The following is a 19,317-nucleotide window of genomic DNA, read 5'->3' as shown; positions in this document are numbered from 1 at the left end:
GGTATGCAAAACACAAAAGTTTATTCTTACATTATTATTTATTAATTATTGATTATTTTCCATACAGAAGCTGTAAACCAATTTTTCCCCACCCTGTGTATGTAGAGTCCTATAATGACCTATCTTCATTCTTATATTCCCCTTTGTATGGATCTTCTGTTCTGATTTCTTTAATCCTGATTTGATTTCAGGTTAGTTAGATGAACCTATTTTCCTTCTTCCCTTCTCTCCCTCTTTCAGTTTTCATAAATATATTTTCATATGTTACCAATTCTTTGTGGAATAGAAAGTGAAGAACAAAACAAATTAATTAACATTTAAAACACTGGGGTCCAGCCCTGGCTGGTGTGGCTCAGTGGACTGAGCATAGGCCTGAGAACCAAAGGGCTGCCAGTTTGATACCCAGTCAGGGCACATGCCTGTGTTGTGGGCTGAGTCCCCAGTATGGGGGAGAGTGAGAGGTAACCACACACTGATGTTTCTCTACCTCTCTTTCTCCTTCCCTTCCCCTCTCTCTGAAAGTAAATAAATAAAACCTTAAATAAAATGCAGGGTCCAGCAGAAGTAATGCCTGCTTGAGTGGGGTTGATAGGGTAATAATGTGACTAATAATTTATAGTTTTAATTTGAACATTTCACCTAAAATGCCATATGTTATGAGTGTGATCTTGTTATGTTACAGAATTACATGCTTATGATTTTGTAATAAAAGATTTTTTAGTAAAACAGGGGCGTTATTTGTGCTGGACCCTGTATATTGACAAAGCTTACTGTTTGAACTCCTTTCACAAAGACAACAAATTTTTATTAGATGTTTATGCAAATATGTCCATGTGTTTGTGTTTCCTTAAGAGAGGGTATATTTGCCCTTTCACTTAAAACTATATTTATAAGCTAAAATAATCTCACAAAGACAATGTCTCCAATATTTCACTTCAATTCAGTCATATGTGCTATGTTGCAATCACTATACCTAGTGAACATATTGACATGTAGTCTGTCATTAGCTATTTTCACTGTTGCAGTAATTAATGACATGAGGGCTATAACCCCCAGGGGGAGAGTCAGAAGCTGATGAACCCATTTTGGAAAGTTCAATTTCTTGCTTTGCAGTAATTAGATTAAAAACAGTGTTGAAATCGACAGAATGTAGGACCTAAAGCCACTTTACAGAGAGTCTACTTTATCCCACACTAATTAAAGATTCCTAATCAATTAACAGTTGTTGATGCTATTAATTTCTCTAATATTCCACTTGGCACAGATATTTGATGGCACATTTCTTTGAAAATATTTCATTCTACATCATCATGACATTATTATCAACTAAAAAATGTCAAAAGTGAAGTACAAAACAATGTTGTAAATTTATTTCTGAACCTCCTGTTTTATTTCATCATTAAAAACAATCAAAATTAAATCTTTACTCTATTGGAGCCATAACCATGGTGATAAAAAGTACCAAAAAGTCATGATTCAATCATATGAACATATGAAACTAACAGTAAACCATTTTGTTTGCAAATATAAAAAGGAATCAGTAAAATCCAAATTCTTACTGGTAAAGGCTTGGAAACTCCTATTTTCACAATTCCTGATGGTGCACCCTTCAGTGCCTGCACAGCTTCTTCAAGACTGCTGTTTTCCAAGTTAACGTCGTTGACAAACATGAGTCGGTCTCCAGGAAGAAGTCGTCCATCCTTTTCAGCAATGCCACCAGGTACCAAAGAACGTATTACGATCACAGTGCTTGCTGGATCAACTGGATCCTGAGAGAAGGGAAAAGAAAAGAAAAGAGAAGGCAGCCCTATTTTACACTGAAAATATTTTTACAAGTTGCCCCTGATTCCCCGAGCTGTAATGGATGAGTAATTATTTCAGGTGTCTTTAAAAGAAATTTCATTAATACTTCTAATGAATTATCTGGGCTAAGGGTTACCTCTGTTTTATAGTTTAGGAAGAGTTCACCCTAAACAAGGAACCCTCACTTGTCACCATTCCTGCATCAACTTTTCAAATTACATATAACTTTGAGAGAATTTTAACTTTTGATAAATTGTCAAATTTCATAACTATCATCTGAGGCTAGACAGATGTCAGATACATGAATTACTAAAAATCAGCATTTGGTAAATAGGATATAACTGTTCTGGAACATCAGTAGATGTGAATAAACTGAACACGGCAAGGGACACCTTTTGAAATAAGGAAATATAAAAGGAGGCCATACAGAATTTGGTGATGCACTGTAACATATACAGCAACCTTAATATCAGCACCAGGCTCCAGAATCAGGACTGCGAACAACAGAACCCCCAGGAGTCATCAGAGACAGCGTCTGGCTCAGTATTAATTAATGAGGAACAACAGCTGCGTCCATCTGACCATCCAAAGCATCTCCTCAGCTACTCACAGCACAGAACAGGACAAGATGTAAGGATGAAGGTCCCATGTGAACAATTTAAGTTTGTTCATAAACTTACTCAAATAATAGAAATGCTAGAATTAATAATATAACTGATTATACATCTATTCTTCACTTCAGACAAAAGCAGTAAGTATGTGATACTTTTTTTATCATTAAAATATGAACCATTAGTGCATAGATTTACAAATAGTTTGGACATACTCCCAAATGTCAAAAATATTCCTACAATATTCCTAAAATGTACTCTGCATGTTCTTCAAATCCACAAGAAGTGAAATGTAAAAGAACTCAATGAATGCAATGTTAAAAAGAAATCCTTTATGATAACCAATGAATCATATAAATTATTATTTTGAAAGATTTACTAAAACCAAGATGTCTTTGATGATTGAAATATTATCTCCTTTTTCTCTACTACTAACAATATATCATTAGTACATATTATCTTCATTAAAATTTTTGTTAAAAGTAGGGTATATTTACCTGATAATCTAAAATGCTAAAACCAAGTCCTCTGCTCCCTTTCTCCAGCTCGATGTGCTGAATGTCAGCCTCCCACATGGCCAAAGGTCCTTGAACCTTCTGTGCATTCTGAACCACATCAGTCATCTCCAGCACAGGATCCTCTGTCTCGGAAGACCCGATGAACTCGCCTAGATCTATATGAGGCTGGTAACAGACGAGACAGCTCTTATTTCAGAGGCACTAGACTAGCAGATATACATAACACTACAAAAAAAAAAGGGAGATTCTCAGCCTCTTTCCAGAACAAAATACTCTCAAATAAGAGTAGCAGTAGCTTATCAGGAAACCTTTAGGGATTAAGGTCATAATTACTGAAAACTATTAGACTAGAAGTAATACCTAACATGTAATGGGAATTAAAAATGTATGGTTCAAAGACCTTATATACAAATATATAATGGTTACATCTCAGCACCATGACTGTGGGTGATCTTCACTTTTTTCATTAATGAAATGTAGGCTTTCTATTATATATTCAGATTAGTCTCATATCCACATTCCCAATACCTTTTCTGTTATTTCAATATCACATAAGTCCAGGCTATCCAATTCTGATTGGGTGGCAGGTGGCACAGTTCGACGACAGCACACCATGGTTACTTCTATAGGCAATTCCTTTAAAATATTCACCACATCTTGGTGATTTTCCCCAAGCAAAGTTATGCCATTCACCTGTGGAAAACGATAAGTCGTCCAAGAAATAACATTTCATAACGTCAACATTCTTTTAAAAACAAGTTTCCATTAAATAAATATAAATTTTACTATTACCATAGTTCTGCTGTGCTCAGAACTACAGTTATATTTGTAATAATACTATCAAAAGCAATTTACATGCAAGTAGTCTTATCGAACCTTCTAAGGCACTCTTGGATAAATCACTAGTTTCCATCCGCATTTAATCTGCCAGTGTAGCAGTTTGGAAAAGAAGAGTTAATAAAAACTTTCCCAAATGATGAAAAGAAAAAGAAATTATTTTAAAAACTGACATTTTATACTATTATTACATGAAAAAAAATCAAAATGGAAAATGGTGCAGAGTGTGCACTAGCACATTTTTTTAAGTGGGGCAAAAGAATACATTGAAACTTTCTTGTTTTTGCATTAAAAGTATCCAGAAGGTTGCTCAGAAACAAACGTAAGAGTAGTTACCTATTGAAGGCTGATGGAACTGAGTGAATTGGACAGGAAAGAGGCTTTTACTGTAAAGCTTTTCATTCTTTGTGATTTTGAAATATGTAAATGTATATTCTAAAAGTTGACAATATGTTTAAAAAAATTAAAGATTTTTTTGTAGTTTTCTGGACCTAAAACAGAAAAATAAACTCAGCATGAAACTAGGTCTGAAAATCAATGTAAAAATATGGATTTGAATTTTCTGCTTTGGGTGGAATTTTAATTGTAGATCTCTCTAAAGTACCTTTCGGAGGAGACATTTATAATAAGAACTTGCTTATTCACCACATGAAGCCTCCCGTAGCCTTGTAAGAATCTTAGCTGGGGCAGAAGAGGACAATGGCACAGCTCCTTACTTCCAACAGCTCATCTCCACTGAAAAGCTTCCCACTGTGTCCAACAGGACCTTCTGGTAGAACAGACCGGATAAAATGGTGTCCCACTGTTGCTTCCAGACTTATCCCCAACCCGCTGTTCTCACTGAACTTGCTCACATGGGCCACCTGAAAGAAAAATCATCACAATTATAATATTCTTTCATTTTTTAAATTCTCATGTATGCATTTTATGTTACTCAAAACAAGTCAACTTTCTCACAAAAGCTTCAGAAACCTTATTGGAAAGCTGCAAAATTTTGGAGCTTTGTCTTTGGAAGTGTACTAATATCTATCAGTTTCATGAACCAACAGAAACCAAAAGGAAGAGGCAAGAAGCAAAAACCCAAGGAAATTTGCCATGTCTACAGATAACAGCAGTCTAGAAAATGCAAACTTTGCATTTACTATGCCAGGGACTGTGCTAACCCCCTTACACAGTTTACCTCATTTACTTCTCGTAGATCCAATTTCTATCCTTGTTTCCCAGATTAGGAAGGTGAGGTTCAGAGAGGTTACCTTAACCACAGTCAGTGAACAGCTAGAAAAGAGCTGTGAACCTAAGCAGATTGAACCTATAGCCCACAGCCCTCGCTTACACTGTTTAGAGGGACAACACTTGTCTTCAAAATCAAATCAAAGCTTAAAACAGGGGAATGGCCTTCCTATTTCCTATGTTACACACAAAATAATGAAGAATGTTAGGAAATCACCCATTTTCATAAAGACTCCATTCATTGTAACATTAAGATTGGAAAACTGGAAGTATACTAAAGATGACCTACTTCATCCCCTGTATTTTACAGTTAAGGAAACTGGGGATAGAGAGACTGAGAAAAATGCTGCTTAATTACAAAAGATCTCTTTCACATCTTAGTGGTAATGTGTGCAGGGCTATTATCAGAAACTACCTCATCTGACTTTGAAATCGAACACTGGACAGAACCTTCTCACTCCTAAAAACCCGTTGCAGACAACTCTTCCTCTGAGCAGACCCCCAGGTGCCCAAGTAATGTCCATCAACCCTCCTCTCCACTGTACCACCGCTCCTATGATTAGGTTTGTGCTGTAAACTACAGACAACAATTTAAAGTTGGATCCCAGTCTAACTTACTTTTGTTGAGGGCCAATAAATAGTTTAGTTCTTTCGTACACCTCAGACGTACCCTTGACAGACAGGTAACACTGTGAGGGCCACCCAGAGGCAATGTGCATGAAGCCTATGAAAAGTTCCCAGTCTCTAACACTGCTAACAAAGCAGCAGGTCCAAGGGTTCCGTTCATTATTCAACCATTCCAGAAGTGCAGTCTCAGCTATGTGCCAGCCTACCCCGCAGGAGGAGTTCCTCAACTTTCTTTTCACGTTATGTTAACCACACTTAAGATGGACCTTCCTGTATTTTTCCCTGACTTGATTTAAAATGGCAGTAACAACTGTACTCATTTCTTAATTGTCTGTTAACTGTCTTGAGTGTTTAAAAAAAAGATCATTGTCATGAGGATTAAACGAAACATGAAGAACACTGCTTGGCACAAAGCTCAATAAAAGCTAGTTATGAATATTATATGAATCTATTTTCTTTTATCTCTTCTAATCTGAAGTTAAACATTATAAGCAATAAGAGAAATTCTACCTAACCTAGTACTACATTTTCCCTTTTGAAATCCCTGAAATTTGCTGTATACCTAAAGATTGATAATTTGTGGCACCTTTGTTAAATCTTTTTAGGATGCCAACAATTGCTATAATAGTTATGCAAACTATTTTAATAAACATAAAACACTCAATATGGCATAAGTTATATGAAAAAAAAGCATGTAGAAATAAACCTCTCAAGGAAAGTAAATTCATGAGTGTGATAGAGAGTAGGAAAAAGTCTTTACAATTTTATATACAAGTCATAATTTATTTTTCTTTAATCTTTAAATAACTGCTATTATTCTTTTATGATTCTTTCTATAAATCCCAAGTTTAAGAATCAGGACAAAAACCTCCCTGTATCTATATAAGGTATACTACAGTCAGAAATATTAAAACATTGATAAATTATGAATTCTAAAACTTCATCCCATTCATTTCAGTTCCTTGGCTACTATCCAACTTTCTTTCTCCAACCTGAATTTTTTAATACCTGAATCAGCACATTCAGCACTCCAAAACAGTCCGGTACAACTGCTACTTTTCAAAGACTCTCTTTGATTATGATTTTTATTGCTCTCATGAACTTCCTGCTAAATACAGTTATAAGTAAGGAAGTTAGGGAGGGTAAAGTAACCTACCACAATTTCATAATTAATTCCCATAATCCTTTGCCACTTTGCCAGCAGGGCGGCTTCCTGTTGTTGTGTGTCTTCTACTTCTTCTATCTCAGCTAACAGTAATGGATAACCTAAAATCGTCAAAACAATTAAGTTAGTGACAAACTACAACAATTATCCTCATTTTAACACTCTTTTTTAAAAACTTTAACATTCTATACCAGGGATCAGGACTTGTCTATTATACAAAGTCTAACTCATTGTCCAATATATGAGTTACTCTGTTTCTCTACATATTTTAATAATTTAATTTAGAACCCTAACATCTTTATGTTCCAACACTATTCTCTTTTAAGAGGCTATTTTTAAGTCTTTACTATATTTCCATTGAAGTATTCATTTACAATCTAACATTTACTTAAAAAAATGAGGGCCCCGGATGACTCAAGGTTTCACTGGGTGGTCCTTTGGTGACGCTAGTAAAACACATGCTGCCTTTCATGTTGGTTTACCTATTTCACTTTTATTTGGTTCTACAGAGTAAAGAAGGATCATGCTGCACCTTAGCAAAAAGAGGCAAGCAAAAGAAACGAACAAATAAGATATGCAACTCCATGTACAATGAGCAAATAAAATAAGGAAAAATAAAAAACTGAGAATGCACATTAAAATAAAAGCCCATAATTGGTTTGCACTAATTGGCAAAAGGAAAATAAAAAAATTTTTGAAAGAAAATCACTAAACAAAATTAACTTAAAATATTTAGCTAAAGTAAGAAGCTGGTTGAAAAGAATTTGCAAGTCATATTCAAAGAGTTCCATATTGCATCATATTTATTATTCATAAAGCCTATCTACTTTTTTCACCCTCACTTGAGGACATTTGTTTTTAAAGATTTTATTTAGTTTTAGAGAGAGGGGAATGGAGGGAGAAAGAGAAGGAGAGAAACACTGATGTATGAGAGAAACATAAATCAGTTGCCTCCTGCACACGGACTTGGCCTGCAACATAGGCATGTGCCCTGATGGGTAATTGAACCTGAAACCTTTTGGTTTGTGGTATGATGTGCAACACACTGAACCACACCCATCAGGTTATAAAGGTTGTCTTTTAAAAAATCTCCACAAGGCATACTCTAAATTAATATTTTAATATCCCTTTTAACATTCAAATTTCAAATTTAAAGAGTGTTCCAAAATTCAGATTTTTTAATTAACTGCCTCCTCTACAATGGAATAATGAGCTTTCACTCTAGGCCCATTTTGCAAATTTGTTATGCCTTAATTTAATAAAGTGATCTGGTTTCTCCTTGAGAAATTGAAAACAGTAAAATATATATGTATATACATTTTAATTTAGAAAGTAGCCCACCCAAATGAGTATTTTCTTTTTAAAAGTAAATTCAGTCCAGAGAAGGATAACTATGACACAGGGATAACAAAGGTTACATAGACCCTTTCAACCTGATAAGGGTTAGAAAAAGGAGGGTCAGCTTAGAGTCCTATCTCCTCCCAAACCCCTTTTCTCTGATTCTGCTGTCCTTACAAAGGTGGGCAGCAATTCAAGCAGGGTGGGATTCTGAATGCAAAAAGTGGGGAACCTATATGCTACTGATAAAAAATCTGAAATGTGTCTCCATACAATCACAACCTACAGTTAACGACTCTCCAATCTCCCCCTCTCCCAACTGCCCCAAGACAAGATTTAGGCATGTTTAAAAAATCCTAAAGTGCAGTCTTCTGATCTTACTGAAGGGTCAAATGACTCCTCGAATCTTGAGAAAGAAGAACAAAGCAGGAGGGATCACCATATCTGACACCAAACTATATTACTAGGCCACTGTAATCAAAATAGTCTGGTACTGGCATAAGAACAGACACATAGATCATTGGAACAAAACAGAGAGCCGAGACATAAAGCCAAGCCTCTATAGTCAATTAGTATGTGATGACAAAGGGGGCAGAAGCAGTAAATGAAGTAAAAATAGCCTCTTCAACAAATGGTGATGGGATATCAGGACATTTACAAACAAAAAATGAAGCTCAACCATCAATTTACACAATACACAAAAATAAACTCAAGATGGATAAAAGATTTCAATATAAGTCATGATACCATAAAAGTCCTACAGAACATAGGCAGGAAAATCTCAGATATTCCATACAGCAATATTTTCACTGATATGTCCCCCAGAGCAAGGGACATAAAGGAAAGAATAAACAAATGGGACTTCATCAAAATAAAAAGCTTCCGCATGGCTATAGAACACATCAACAAAATAAAAAGTGAATCAACTGCATGGGAAAAGATATTTGCCAATGATATCTCAGAAAAGGGTTGATCTCCGAAATATATAAAGAACTCACATGACTCTACTCCAGGAAGATAAAAAATCCAATTAAAAAACAGGCAAAGGACCTGAACAGACACTCCTCCTAGGAGGACATACAGAGGGCCCAGAGACATATGAAAGGATGCTCAGCATCATTAGCCATCAGAGAGATAAAAATTAAAACCACAATGAAATACTACCTCACACCAGTTAGAATGGCCATCATAACCAAATCAACAAGCAGTAAGTACTGGCGAGGATGTGGAGAAAAAGAACGCTAGTACATTGTTGGTGGGAATGCAGACTGGTGCAGCCACTGTGGAAAGCAGTATGGAATTTCCTCAAAAAACTAAAAATGGAACTGCCTTTTGACCTGGTGATACCCCTGCTGGGACCACACCCTAAGAATCCTGAAACACCAGTTCAAAACAACCTATGCGCCCCAATGTTCACAGCAGCACAATTTACAATAGCCAAGTGATAAAAGCAACCTAGGTGTCCATTAATAAATAAGTGGATCAAAAAACTATGGTACATTTACACAATGGAATACTACGCAGCAGAAAGAAAGAAGGAGCTCCTACCCTTTGCAACAGCATGGATGGAACTGGACAGCATTTTGCTAAATGAAATAAGCAGGGTGGTGAAACATAAATACCATATGGTCTCACCTATAAGTGGAAACTAATCAACAAAATAAGCAAACAAGCAAAATATAATCAGAGACATCATAATAAAGAACTGACAGTAACCAGAGGGGAAGGGGGATGACAGGGAAAAGAAGGGAAAAGGTCATCAAGGAACAGGTATAAAGGACCCATGAACAAAGCCAAAGGTGAGGATGATTAAGGGTGGGAGGTATGGGTGGGTGGGGCAGGGGAAAGTGGTAGTGGGAAAATGGAGACAACTGTACTTGAACAACAATAAAGTTTTACTAATTTTTTTTTAAAAAAGTAATTTGGGAGCCTTGATTCTGAGTCTAAAGCCTCTCCTGTCTAATCCTTCTACATATGCATATGCATATTCTCTAAAGAAAAGTAGATGGTCTGAGTCTCCACAACAATCTCCCATCCCCATCCCCACTTACTATCTTAGGCTTTGTGCTTTGAAATAATGTTATCCTTTCCCCCTACTCCTGATAATTCATGTCAACCTAAATAATTTCCTCACCTAACAGTGTAATAATGGTAGAATGTTATCAACATGTGTGAATCTTACACATTTCACTGCCAGGATATATTCGCAAATACTGCTTTAAAATAAAAATTTCAAGTAAAAAGCAAAGAATTTAATAATGAAGTAGTAGATATTTTAAAGAACTACAATGTTTCAATAAAACTGTTTCATGAATTGACTTCCAGCCAAGATGGAGGCATAGCTAGGTTTGCTTTACTTTCTCGCACAACAAAAAGAAGGACAACAACAAATTTAAAAACAATAACCAGAGCTGCCAGAAAATCGAACTGTCTGGAAGTCCAACAACCTAGGAGTTAAAGTAGAAACATTCACCCAGACTGGTAGGAGGGGTGGAGATGGGCAGCCGGGGCAGAGAGGACACCCCATATGGCAGACCTGGCTGGGCAAGGTGGCAGCTGGCAGACTGGGTACTCCCACATTCACATGCAGATAAGCCAGGAGGCACCACTGGGAAGTGAGACATACCAGGCAATCCAGGGTTCTAGTGTGGGAAAATAAAGCCTCAAAAACCTCTGGCTGTAAGAATCTGTGGGGGCTGTGGCAATGGGAGAAACTCCCAGTCTCACAGGAGAGTCCACTGGAGAGACCTATGGGGTCCTATAATGTACACAAGTCCACCCAACCAGCAATCAGCACCAGAAGGGCCTAATTTGCTTGTGGGTAGCGGGGACAGTGACTCAAAGCAGGGCAAGAGCTGAGCACTGTTCCCTCTCTGATCCCTCCCTCACATACAGTGCTACAATGCAACAAAGTGGGTTGCCCCACGCTGGTGAATACCTAAGAGTCTGCCCCTTATGATGTAATAGGTGCACTGAGACAAAGAAATATGGCCCAAATGAAAGAACAGATCAAATCTCCAGAGAAAAATACAATTAAGTGATGAAGAGAGCCAACCTATCAAATGCACAGTTCAAAACACTGGTAATCAGGATGCTCACAGAAATGACTAAGTATGGTTGCAAAAATAGAGGAAGAAGTGAAGGCTATATAAAGTGAAATAAAGAAAAATATACAGGGAATCAACAGTGAAAGGAAGGAAACCAGGACTTAAATCAAGAATTTGGAACAGAAGGAAGAAATAAACATTTAACCAGAACACAATGAAGAAACAAGAATTCAAAAAAATGAGGAGAGGCTTAGGAACCTCTGGGACAACTTTAAATGTTCCAGCATCTGAATCATAGCGGTGCCAGAAGGAGAACAACAACAACAAGAAATTGAAAACTTATTTCAAAAAATAATGGAGAACTTCCCCAATTTGGCAAAGGAAACAGACTTCCAGGAAGTCCCAAAGAAATTGGACCCAAGGAGGAATATACCAAAATACATCATAATTAAATTACCTAAGATTAAAGATAAGGAGAGAATCGTAAAAGTAGCAAGACAAAAGGAAACAGTTATCTGTAAAGGGGTTCCCATAAGACTATCAGCTGATTTCTTAAAAGAAACCTTGCTGGCAAGAAGGGACTGGCAAGTATTCAAAGTGATGAAAAGCAAGGACTTATATCCAAGATTACTCTAACCAGCAAAGCTATCATTTAGAATGGAAGGGCAGATAAGGTACTTCCCAGATAAGATAAAGTTAAAGGAGTTCCTGGTCACCAAGCCCTTGTTATTTGAAATGTTAAAGGGACTTATCTAAGAAAAAGATCAAAGTTATGAACAGTAAAATGACAATAAACATACAACTATTAACAACTGAACCTAAAAAAGAAAAACAAAAAACAAACTCAGAAAACAACCTGAACAAGAACAGATTCACAGAAATGGAGATCACCTAGAGGGTTATCAGTGAGGAAGCAGAGCGGGGAGAATGGGTGAAAAGGTACAGGGAATAAGAAGTGTAATTGGTAGGTACAAAATAGACAGGGGGGAGTTAAGAGTAGTACAGGAAATGGAGAAGTCAAAGAATTTACATGTATGACCCATGGACATGAACTAAGGGGGGGAATGCTCGTGGGAGAGAAGGTGCAAGGCAGAGGGGCATAAAGGGAAGAAAACAATGGGACAATTTTAGTAGCATAATCAATAAGATATACTTAAAAATAATAAAAAATAAAGTGATTATCCATAGAAAAAAATAAAATTATTTCCTGATGGGCAGGATTCAAATGAAGGGAGATCAGTCTTGGATTTTGTTCAGTGGGTTTAAGTTACCAACGTACCTAAAGCAACCTGACAGGTAAGGAAAGCACGCAGCACCCAGTCTAAAAAGATCACAGTGCTCTTATATAATTACATATTAAAGCAATGCTGCTCCAAAAAGTATTTAAACAGCTTGATGAACTCCGATTTATAGTGAAAGAAATCTCAGAAAGTTTTCTCTCTAAAATTCCTTTCCAAACCAACCTTGCAATATTAACATTTAGAACTTTTAAAATATTGAGAAGGAAAACCCTCCCAAAATTGGAGTTTCATTCCTATTAGCCTATGGTTTAAAGATTCCCTTGTGTTTATTTTAGAAATGCTATATAATTTTCTATTCGCTTCGTTCAGTAAGTACACACATGGTGGCCATACAAACCTGAGGGGATTGAACTAAAATCATGTATGTAACTGACTGATCTCTAAAGGGTCTTGGTCAAAAAATGTAGAAGAGACTGACCCAGCAACAAAGTATGCCAGCTTTACATGAACTATTTTAATCTGCTAGAGCGATTAATCGGATCTATAAGTAAGGGTGTACAGGCACATCTTTTTTTGATTTTTTTTTGTAATTTACAATAGGTCCGTAGAGGCTTAATCACATTTTTAAAAATCATTTCTGTATAAAAGTATATAAAGAACAAAATAACCTGGCTCCAGTTGTTTACCTGCTTTTTCAATTGGTAATATGCTGGTGTTTCTCCTCAAACATAAAGAAGGTTCATCTTTTTAATAATTTTCTTAAATAAAAGAATATTTTAGTACTTATATTTATAATATAACCATGCATCTGAATTTTTCAAACCCTACTGTATATATTTGAACCCCTATATGAGAAATTGTTTTTTCACAGGTACTCTCTAATAACCACATATTCTTAAAGGAAAATTCTCCTGTTAATGGGACAAAGAAGTAATGAATTTCTCCTGTGATGTGCCTCCCGGTACCCCAGTACTGTAATAAGTAGTTCATGGCATAAATACCTGGATGGTTAACAGTGTGAGAAATGACACAGCACCTTCAAACCAATAGCCTGACCTCTACCAATAAACCCTTACCCCAGTGAGCTCCATGGGGGTTTCAGTAATTTCCAGAGATACTCATGTATAAGCAGGCTATGAAAGACATTACTAAGTGGGAAATTAAAGTTGATTCCTTCGAGGAAAGGCTGAGGAGTTAAGCATACCATGGGGCTCATACACAGATAGTTTCCCCCTAACGAGAAAACGTGATGATGGCAGGCAAAGGTCTGTCAGGGGTAGAAAGGTAAATCCCTATGCATGTTTCCAACGCAGAAATGGTGCCAGAATAAATAGGATAAGAAGTAATCTGCTTTATTCAGAAGCCCATTCTATACCTAATCGACATATCGTTGTCCCAGTTAATCCTGACTGCATTAAATTTCCTTTTTACTGGGTTCACACTACGTAGTGAGAGCTAAAAAACAGTTTTTAAAATAATTAAGGAATTAGAAAAGAATTGAAATGATGTAAGGGCATAACTGGCAACCAGATGAACTTGGTATTACCTTTGCTTATGCCGGCATTAACAGGAGACAAAACAGCATCTTTGGTGCCATCCTCCCTGGACTCAAGCTCAGCCTCCTGCTTTGCTCCCCTCCTCATTAGTGTCAGGTGCACAGTTTGTCCTGTGTGTCGCAACACCTCCACTGCTTGTTGATTGGTAAAACCCTGAAGGTTTGTGCCATCCACCTGGTAAACACAAGGCAAGTTAAAGAATAAATGGATATTACCATTTATTATCATTTCACAAAGTATGTATTTAGTGCTTGTTAATGTAAACAGAACGTGGAGTGAGTATCCCTCTAACTGGGGGATAGGCTAACACCTGTTTGGAGACCAGTACTAGCTCTCATTCACTGGAATCACTCAGGAGGGTTTTGTTTATTTTGTTTAATGCAGATTACTGGGCCTCACTTCTAGAAATTATAAGCCAACAGTTCTAGGGGGGCCCAGTCTTCTTATACCTCTTAAAATATTTTTACATTCCTCAGGTGATGTTGATGCACAGTCAATTTTGGAAATCAGTATTATGCAGGACATAAAACTACAGGAGACAATGACAAAAGTGGTCAATGGAAGTGCTAATTATTTTCTAAAATCATATATATATGCTTTAAAAAAGAATGCGAGCAAAACTGCATTCCTTTTCATTTCTTTGCCTCTTCAAAAAAAATGTATGTGGTTTTCCCTTTTTCTAGTTCACAAATGACAAAACATTTAAGGATGCCTCTGTGAGCTTTCCAAACAGAAGATATAATCATATAACCCCACTTGCCTTTCACAAACATGCCTAGGGCAACGCTCCAAATCTCTCTCTGAATGGCTTTGAATGGCCTGGGTCACTATCCTCACTTCCCATCACCCCTTTCACCCTGAATGATGTGCTTATTACTCTGCCCAGCAGTCCCAAAGGGCTCATTTCCATTCCTCCAACCTCATGGCTCTCTTCAGCCATGCGATCTCTGCAAGTCCTGCTACCTCAGTGCAGACTCTCTGCCCAACCAAAGTGTCCTTCCACAGATGACTGGAGAAAGATGTGGTACATATATGCAATGGAATACTACTCGGCCATAAGAAAAGATGAAATACTACCATTTGTGACAACATGGATAGATCTTGAGAATGTCACGCTAAGGAAAGTAAGGTGGACATAAAAAGTTAAGAACCACATGATTTCACTCATATGTGGATTATAAAACTGACAGCAACAAATGAACAAACAAGAAAAAAAAACAAAAACTCACAGATGCAGATTACAACAGTATGTTGGTTACCACAGGGTAGGGGGTGAGATAGCAGTCAAAGAGTAAAGGGATCACACACACAGCAACAGAAGATGATTTGGCTTGGGATGGTGAACACACAATACAACATACAGATGATGTATCATAGAATTCTGCACTTGAAACTTATATAACTTATTAACCAATGTCACCCCAGTGAATTTAATTAAACAATAAAATAAATAGTGGCACACAAAATTCAGTGCTAAGTAATAAAATAAGTTTAATTCTAATTTGAATAGTATTACAGCAAAACAAACATTTCAAGCCTTAGTCCATAAAAGACAGAAAGATGCACATAACACAGTTGTTGGTAACAGTAAACAACTGTAAACAACTGTTCATTTATAAGGATTGTCTAAATATAGCATGATAGATCTACATGTGCTAATATGATTATAGCTCCCAGGTATAGTTCTAAGTAAAACAAAATATTTTTAAAAATGTATGAACAAAGATAATATGGCCCTACTTAAATACAGATACATGATACTTTCTGGAATTTTAAAACATAAACTATTAATAATGGTTTTTATGAGAAGGTTTATTTTTAAACTATGTTCAAATTTTATATTCTTTAAACCTCAAGGACAAAAGTTAATCCAAGCTAAATAAACATGTTATTTACTTTCAGGGTAGTGAAGGAGAAAAACACTTGCAAAAATCTATCTTGAGTTTCCATAAAAATTTCTAACATGCATAGAACTTAGGCTGGAAGTTTTTAACTACAAAAGATTTTTATTACTCAACTTTCAAAGTGAGTTTCATTAAGAAAAATCAAATGCATATGATTTTGTTTACTTAATAGCAATAAAATACAAATACGTAAAGCAAAAAGTACATTTTTCCTTTATTTTGAAAGCTTGATGACCTAAATTTAAAAATATATTTCTTACCCAAATTTCAGAGATGGCAGTAGCACAGAACAAATTGCTATAATGGAATAACCATAGACTTTTAAATCCAGACTTCAGTTCAAATTCCTCAGTATCTTCATCTGTAATATGGGAATAATGATACTTCCCAAAATTACAGTACATGGTACTTTGTACTGGGAAGATACTCATCAGCTTGCATTATTATTAAAAGGGTGAAGAAGTGATTAATAAGCCTGAAAATCCCAAGCCTTCATGGGAGCAGCATTTCTTCAATATAGTAAGTCCCATCCTACATATAAGACAAGGTCACCGAAGTCTAAACCAAAGCCCAGGCCAGTGCTGGTCCCTCATTACTGAAGGAAGAGAGTTAAGACATGGCTTCAGATCCAATGGTGCCATAGACAAGACTGCAGTGGAAATAGGTGCCATGGCAACAAGAGATATAAAATTAACAGGAACAATTACAGGGTGAAATACTAATTGGAGCAATTAAAAAAATCACAGCTCCTTAGCATCCTCAACTGGCTGTCTAAGCCCTCCTCAAACACAGCCTATACCTGTATGTATAAAAATTCACAGAATATCAAAGGCAACATTTGGCACCTTTCCATATTTACATACTTATTTAATAATATTTTAATCAATCATAACCCCTACTGCTTTTAGTCAGGATTATGTACATTAATCTAAAAAGAATGAGTATATATGTTTATATCTAATGACAAGTTTGGTCAACTTGAGATTCCTTTTATAAAGTAATGCTTACATACTATATATAAGTGGGGCAAAATGTACTCATTCACTCTATTCCCCTTCTCTGTAAGGTCTATAGTGAAACCCCAGGAGTCCACAGAGCAAAATTTGTGAAACAGGAATCCTATAACACAGAAGTTTTAATGCCATAAAAACACTTTCTCAAAATAAATAATAAGAAATGATTTCTTAATCTTCCCACCATCATCACAATTATAAAATGAAAACATAGTATAGCTCCAAATAGCTGTTACCAAAAAAAAAAAGATAGAAAACAAAACAAAATACTACAGTTGTGAAAACACAACCAGTGTGAAAAACTTTACTATCAGTATCTCGAAAGTCCACAAGATGGTGATATTTTGCACTAAATTAATGCATAATCAAAAGCATTTCATGACGTTTCCTAAGAGTTTCAGGTGCTTCTAAGAATGTTGCTAAAAATCAGAAATCAGAACATTAATGATGGTAAAGACAAGAAATTTTATTGAAAGCAAAATAACTTTTCACAAGAAAGGTGCTTCCATTTTTGGGTCAACAAATTCCTTTATCACTGCCTTTGCCTGAGCAAAATCATATTTGATGATCCACTTACATAAGAATGAAAATAACGACATAGTATAGAGAAGCATTGTGATTCTCTTTTCAAATGTGTGATCATCAGGCCCTTAATAAATATCTGCTTAATTAATTAAATTGCATTTATGTGCAAAGTATTATGCAAAATATTTAAAATAAATTACTCATTTGTTTTCCTAAATGACCCTTTTCCTAATAGGAAAGGGTCATTTCCTAATCCCAGTTTTGTAGGTGAAAGGAGTTTGCAAAACAAACATAAAGTTGTAATAGGATTCAGGGACTCCACTCCTAAGTATATACTCAAGAAATGAAAACATACATGTACACAAAAATGGTACATGATAGTTCACAGAGGTGTAGAAAGGTGGAAACAACCCAAATATCCATGAACTGATGAATGGATAAATGAAATGTGGTATATCCATACAATTGAATAGCACTCAGGTATAAAAAGAAATGAAGAATTTCTTCTTATATGCTACAACACGGATGAACCTTGAAAACATTATGCTAAGCAAAAGAAGTCAATAACATAAGATCACTTACTGTATGATTCCATTTATATGAAATGTCCAGAATAGGCAAATTTATACATAAAGTAGATAGTTAGTTGTCTAGGGTTGAGAGGATGGAGGAATTAGGGAGTAACTGCTAATGTGTATAAGGTTTCTTTTTAGGGTAATAAAAATGTTCTAAAATTGATTGTGATAATTAATACACACTGATAAACAAAACTACTGAATTATACATTTTAAATGGGTAAATTTTTATGTGAATTAAATCTCAATAAAGTAAATTTATAAAAACTTTTCTAATGGAGTACAATATACAGCTTAGTGGGAAAAATAGTAGCTATGTTTCCAATTTTTAATTCAGTATCAGATATGGATTTAGAGTCTTCATCTATTAACTCTCTCTCCCTCCCTGTCCTCCAAAATAAAATACTTAAAGAAGTTAATTTTCATTGTATGTTAAAATGGAGATACCATGAGGAAAATTCATTCCCAGGAGACAGCCAGTTTAGGTGGCAAGCACACTTTGAACTTTATAGTAGATTTCAAGAGGTGAACAGGTGTAGTTAAGAGCTTTATGGAATTAAGTTCAAGAACTCAGGGAGCTGCAATGTAGAAGCAAATGGCAGAGATAAAGGAAACCTCTACTTTTTCTGTTAAATATAACAAAAAGAAAACATGTAACATACAATTTACCCTCTTAACTATTTCGAAGTGTACAATTCAGAAGTGTTAACTATTTTCACAGTCATACCACAGGTCTTCAGATGTTTTTCTCTTGCTAGGTGAAACTCTACACCCATTAACAAGAGCTCCCTATTTCCCCTCCACCCAGCCCCTCACAAAACCATTTTACTTTGTGCTTCCAAGTTTGACTACTCTAGGTACTTCATATATGTGGAATCATACAGACTTGTCCTTTTTTGTGACTGTATTATTTCACTTAGCATAATGTCCTCAAGGTTTATCCATGTTATAGGATGAGACAGAATCTCCTTCTTTATATCACTAAATAATTTTCCATTGTATAATATCACATTTTGTTAATCCATTCATCCACTGGTGGACATGTGAGTCATAATGTCACCTTAGCAATTGGGAGTAATGCTGCTATGAACAAGGACTCCTCTATCTTAACATTCTACTTTCTCTCTGTTATTAGTATCCCAAGGAAATAAAAGAAACTTAAATATAAGCAAAACACATATTAAGATAAATTGGCATTCCCCAATATGTCTGCCAAAGAATATTAACATATGTTTGAGGATAGAAAGAACTCATGATTACAAAGGTTTAGGAAATACTAAATTAAAAGAGTTAAACAAGTTTCTCTGCTACAGAACTTCTCGGTCTT

The 19,317-nt window shown here is 35.8% G+C and overlaps 1 protein-coding gene across 9 annotated transcripts in view; it reads right to left on the bottom strand.

Annotated features, from left to right (window-relative positions):
* The window catches only part of MPDZ (multiple PDZ domain crumbs cell polarity complex component), a 162,164-nt gene that overhangs the window by 75,099 nt on the left and 67,748 nt on the right, over positions 1-19,317 (bottom strand). For all 9 annotated transcript variants that reach the window (XM_045840215.1, XM_045840214.1, XM_045840218.1 and 6 more), the window contains 6 exons: positions 13,964-14,147; positions 6,783-6,892; positions 4,486-4,632; positions 3,461-3,625; positions 2,912-3,097; positions 1,560-1,769 (listed from right to left, as the gene is read on the bottom strand). In XM_045840215.1, the coding sequence (XP_045696171.1) occupies positions 1,560-1,769; positions 2,912-3,097; positions 3,461-3,625; positions 4,486-4,632; positions 6,783-6,892; positions 13,964-14,147 (1,002 nt within the window). The remainder of the gene's footprint in view (positions 1-1,559; positions 1,770-2,911; positions 3,098-3,460; positions 3,626-4,485; positions 4,633-6,782; positions 6,893-13,963; positions 14,148-19,317) is intronic.

This window comes from Phyllostomus hastatus, unplaced genomic scaffold, assembly GCF_019186645.2.
Source record: "Phyllostomus hastatus isolate PE091 unplaced genomic scaffold, TTU_PhHast_1.1 phas_contig_34, whole genome shotgun sequence".
NCBI lineage: Eukaryota > Metazoa > Chordata > Mammalia > Chiroptera > Phyllostomidae > Phyllostomus > Phyllostomus hastatus.
This window is presented reverse-complemented; position numbering and strand designations above follow the sequence as displayed.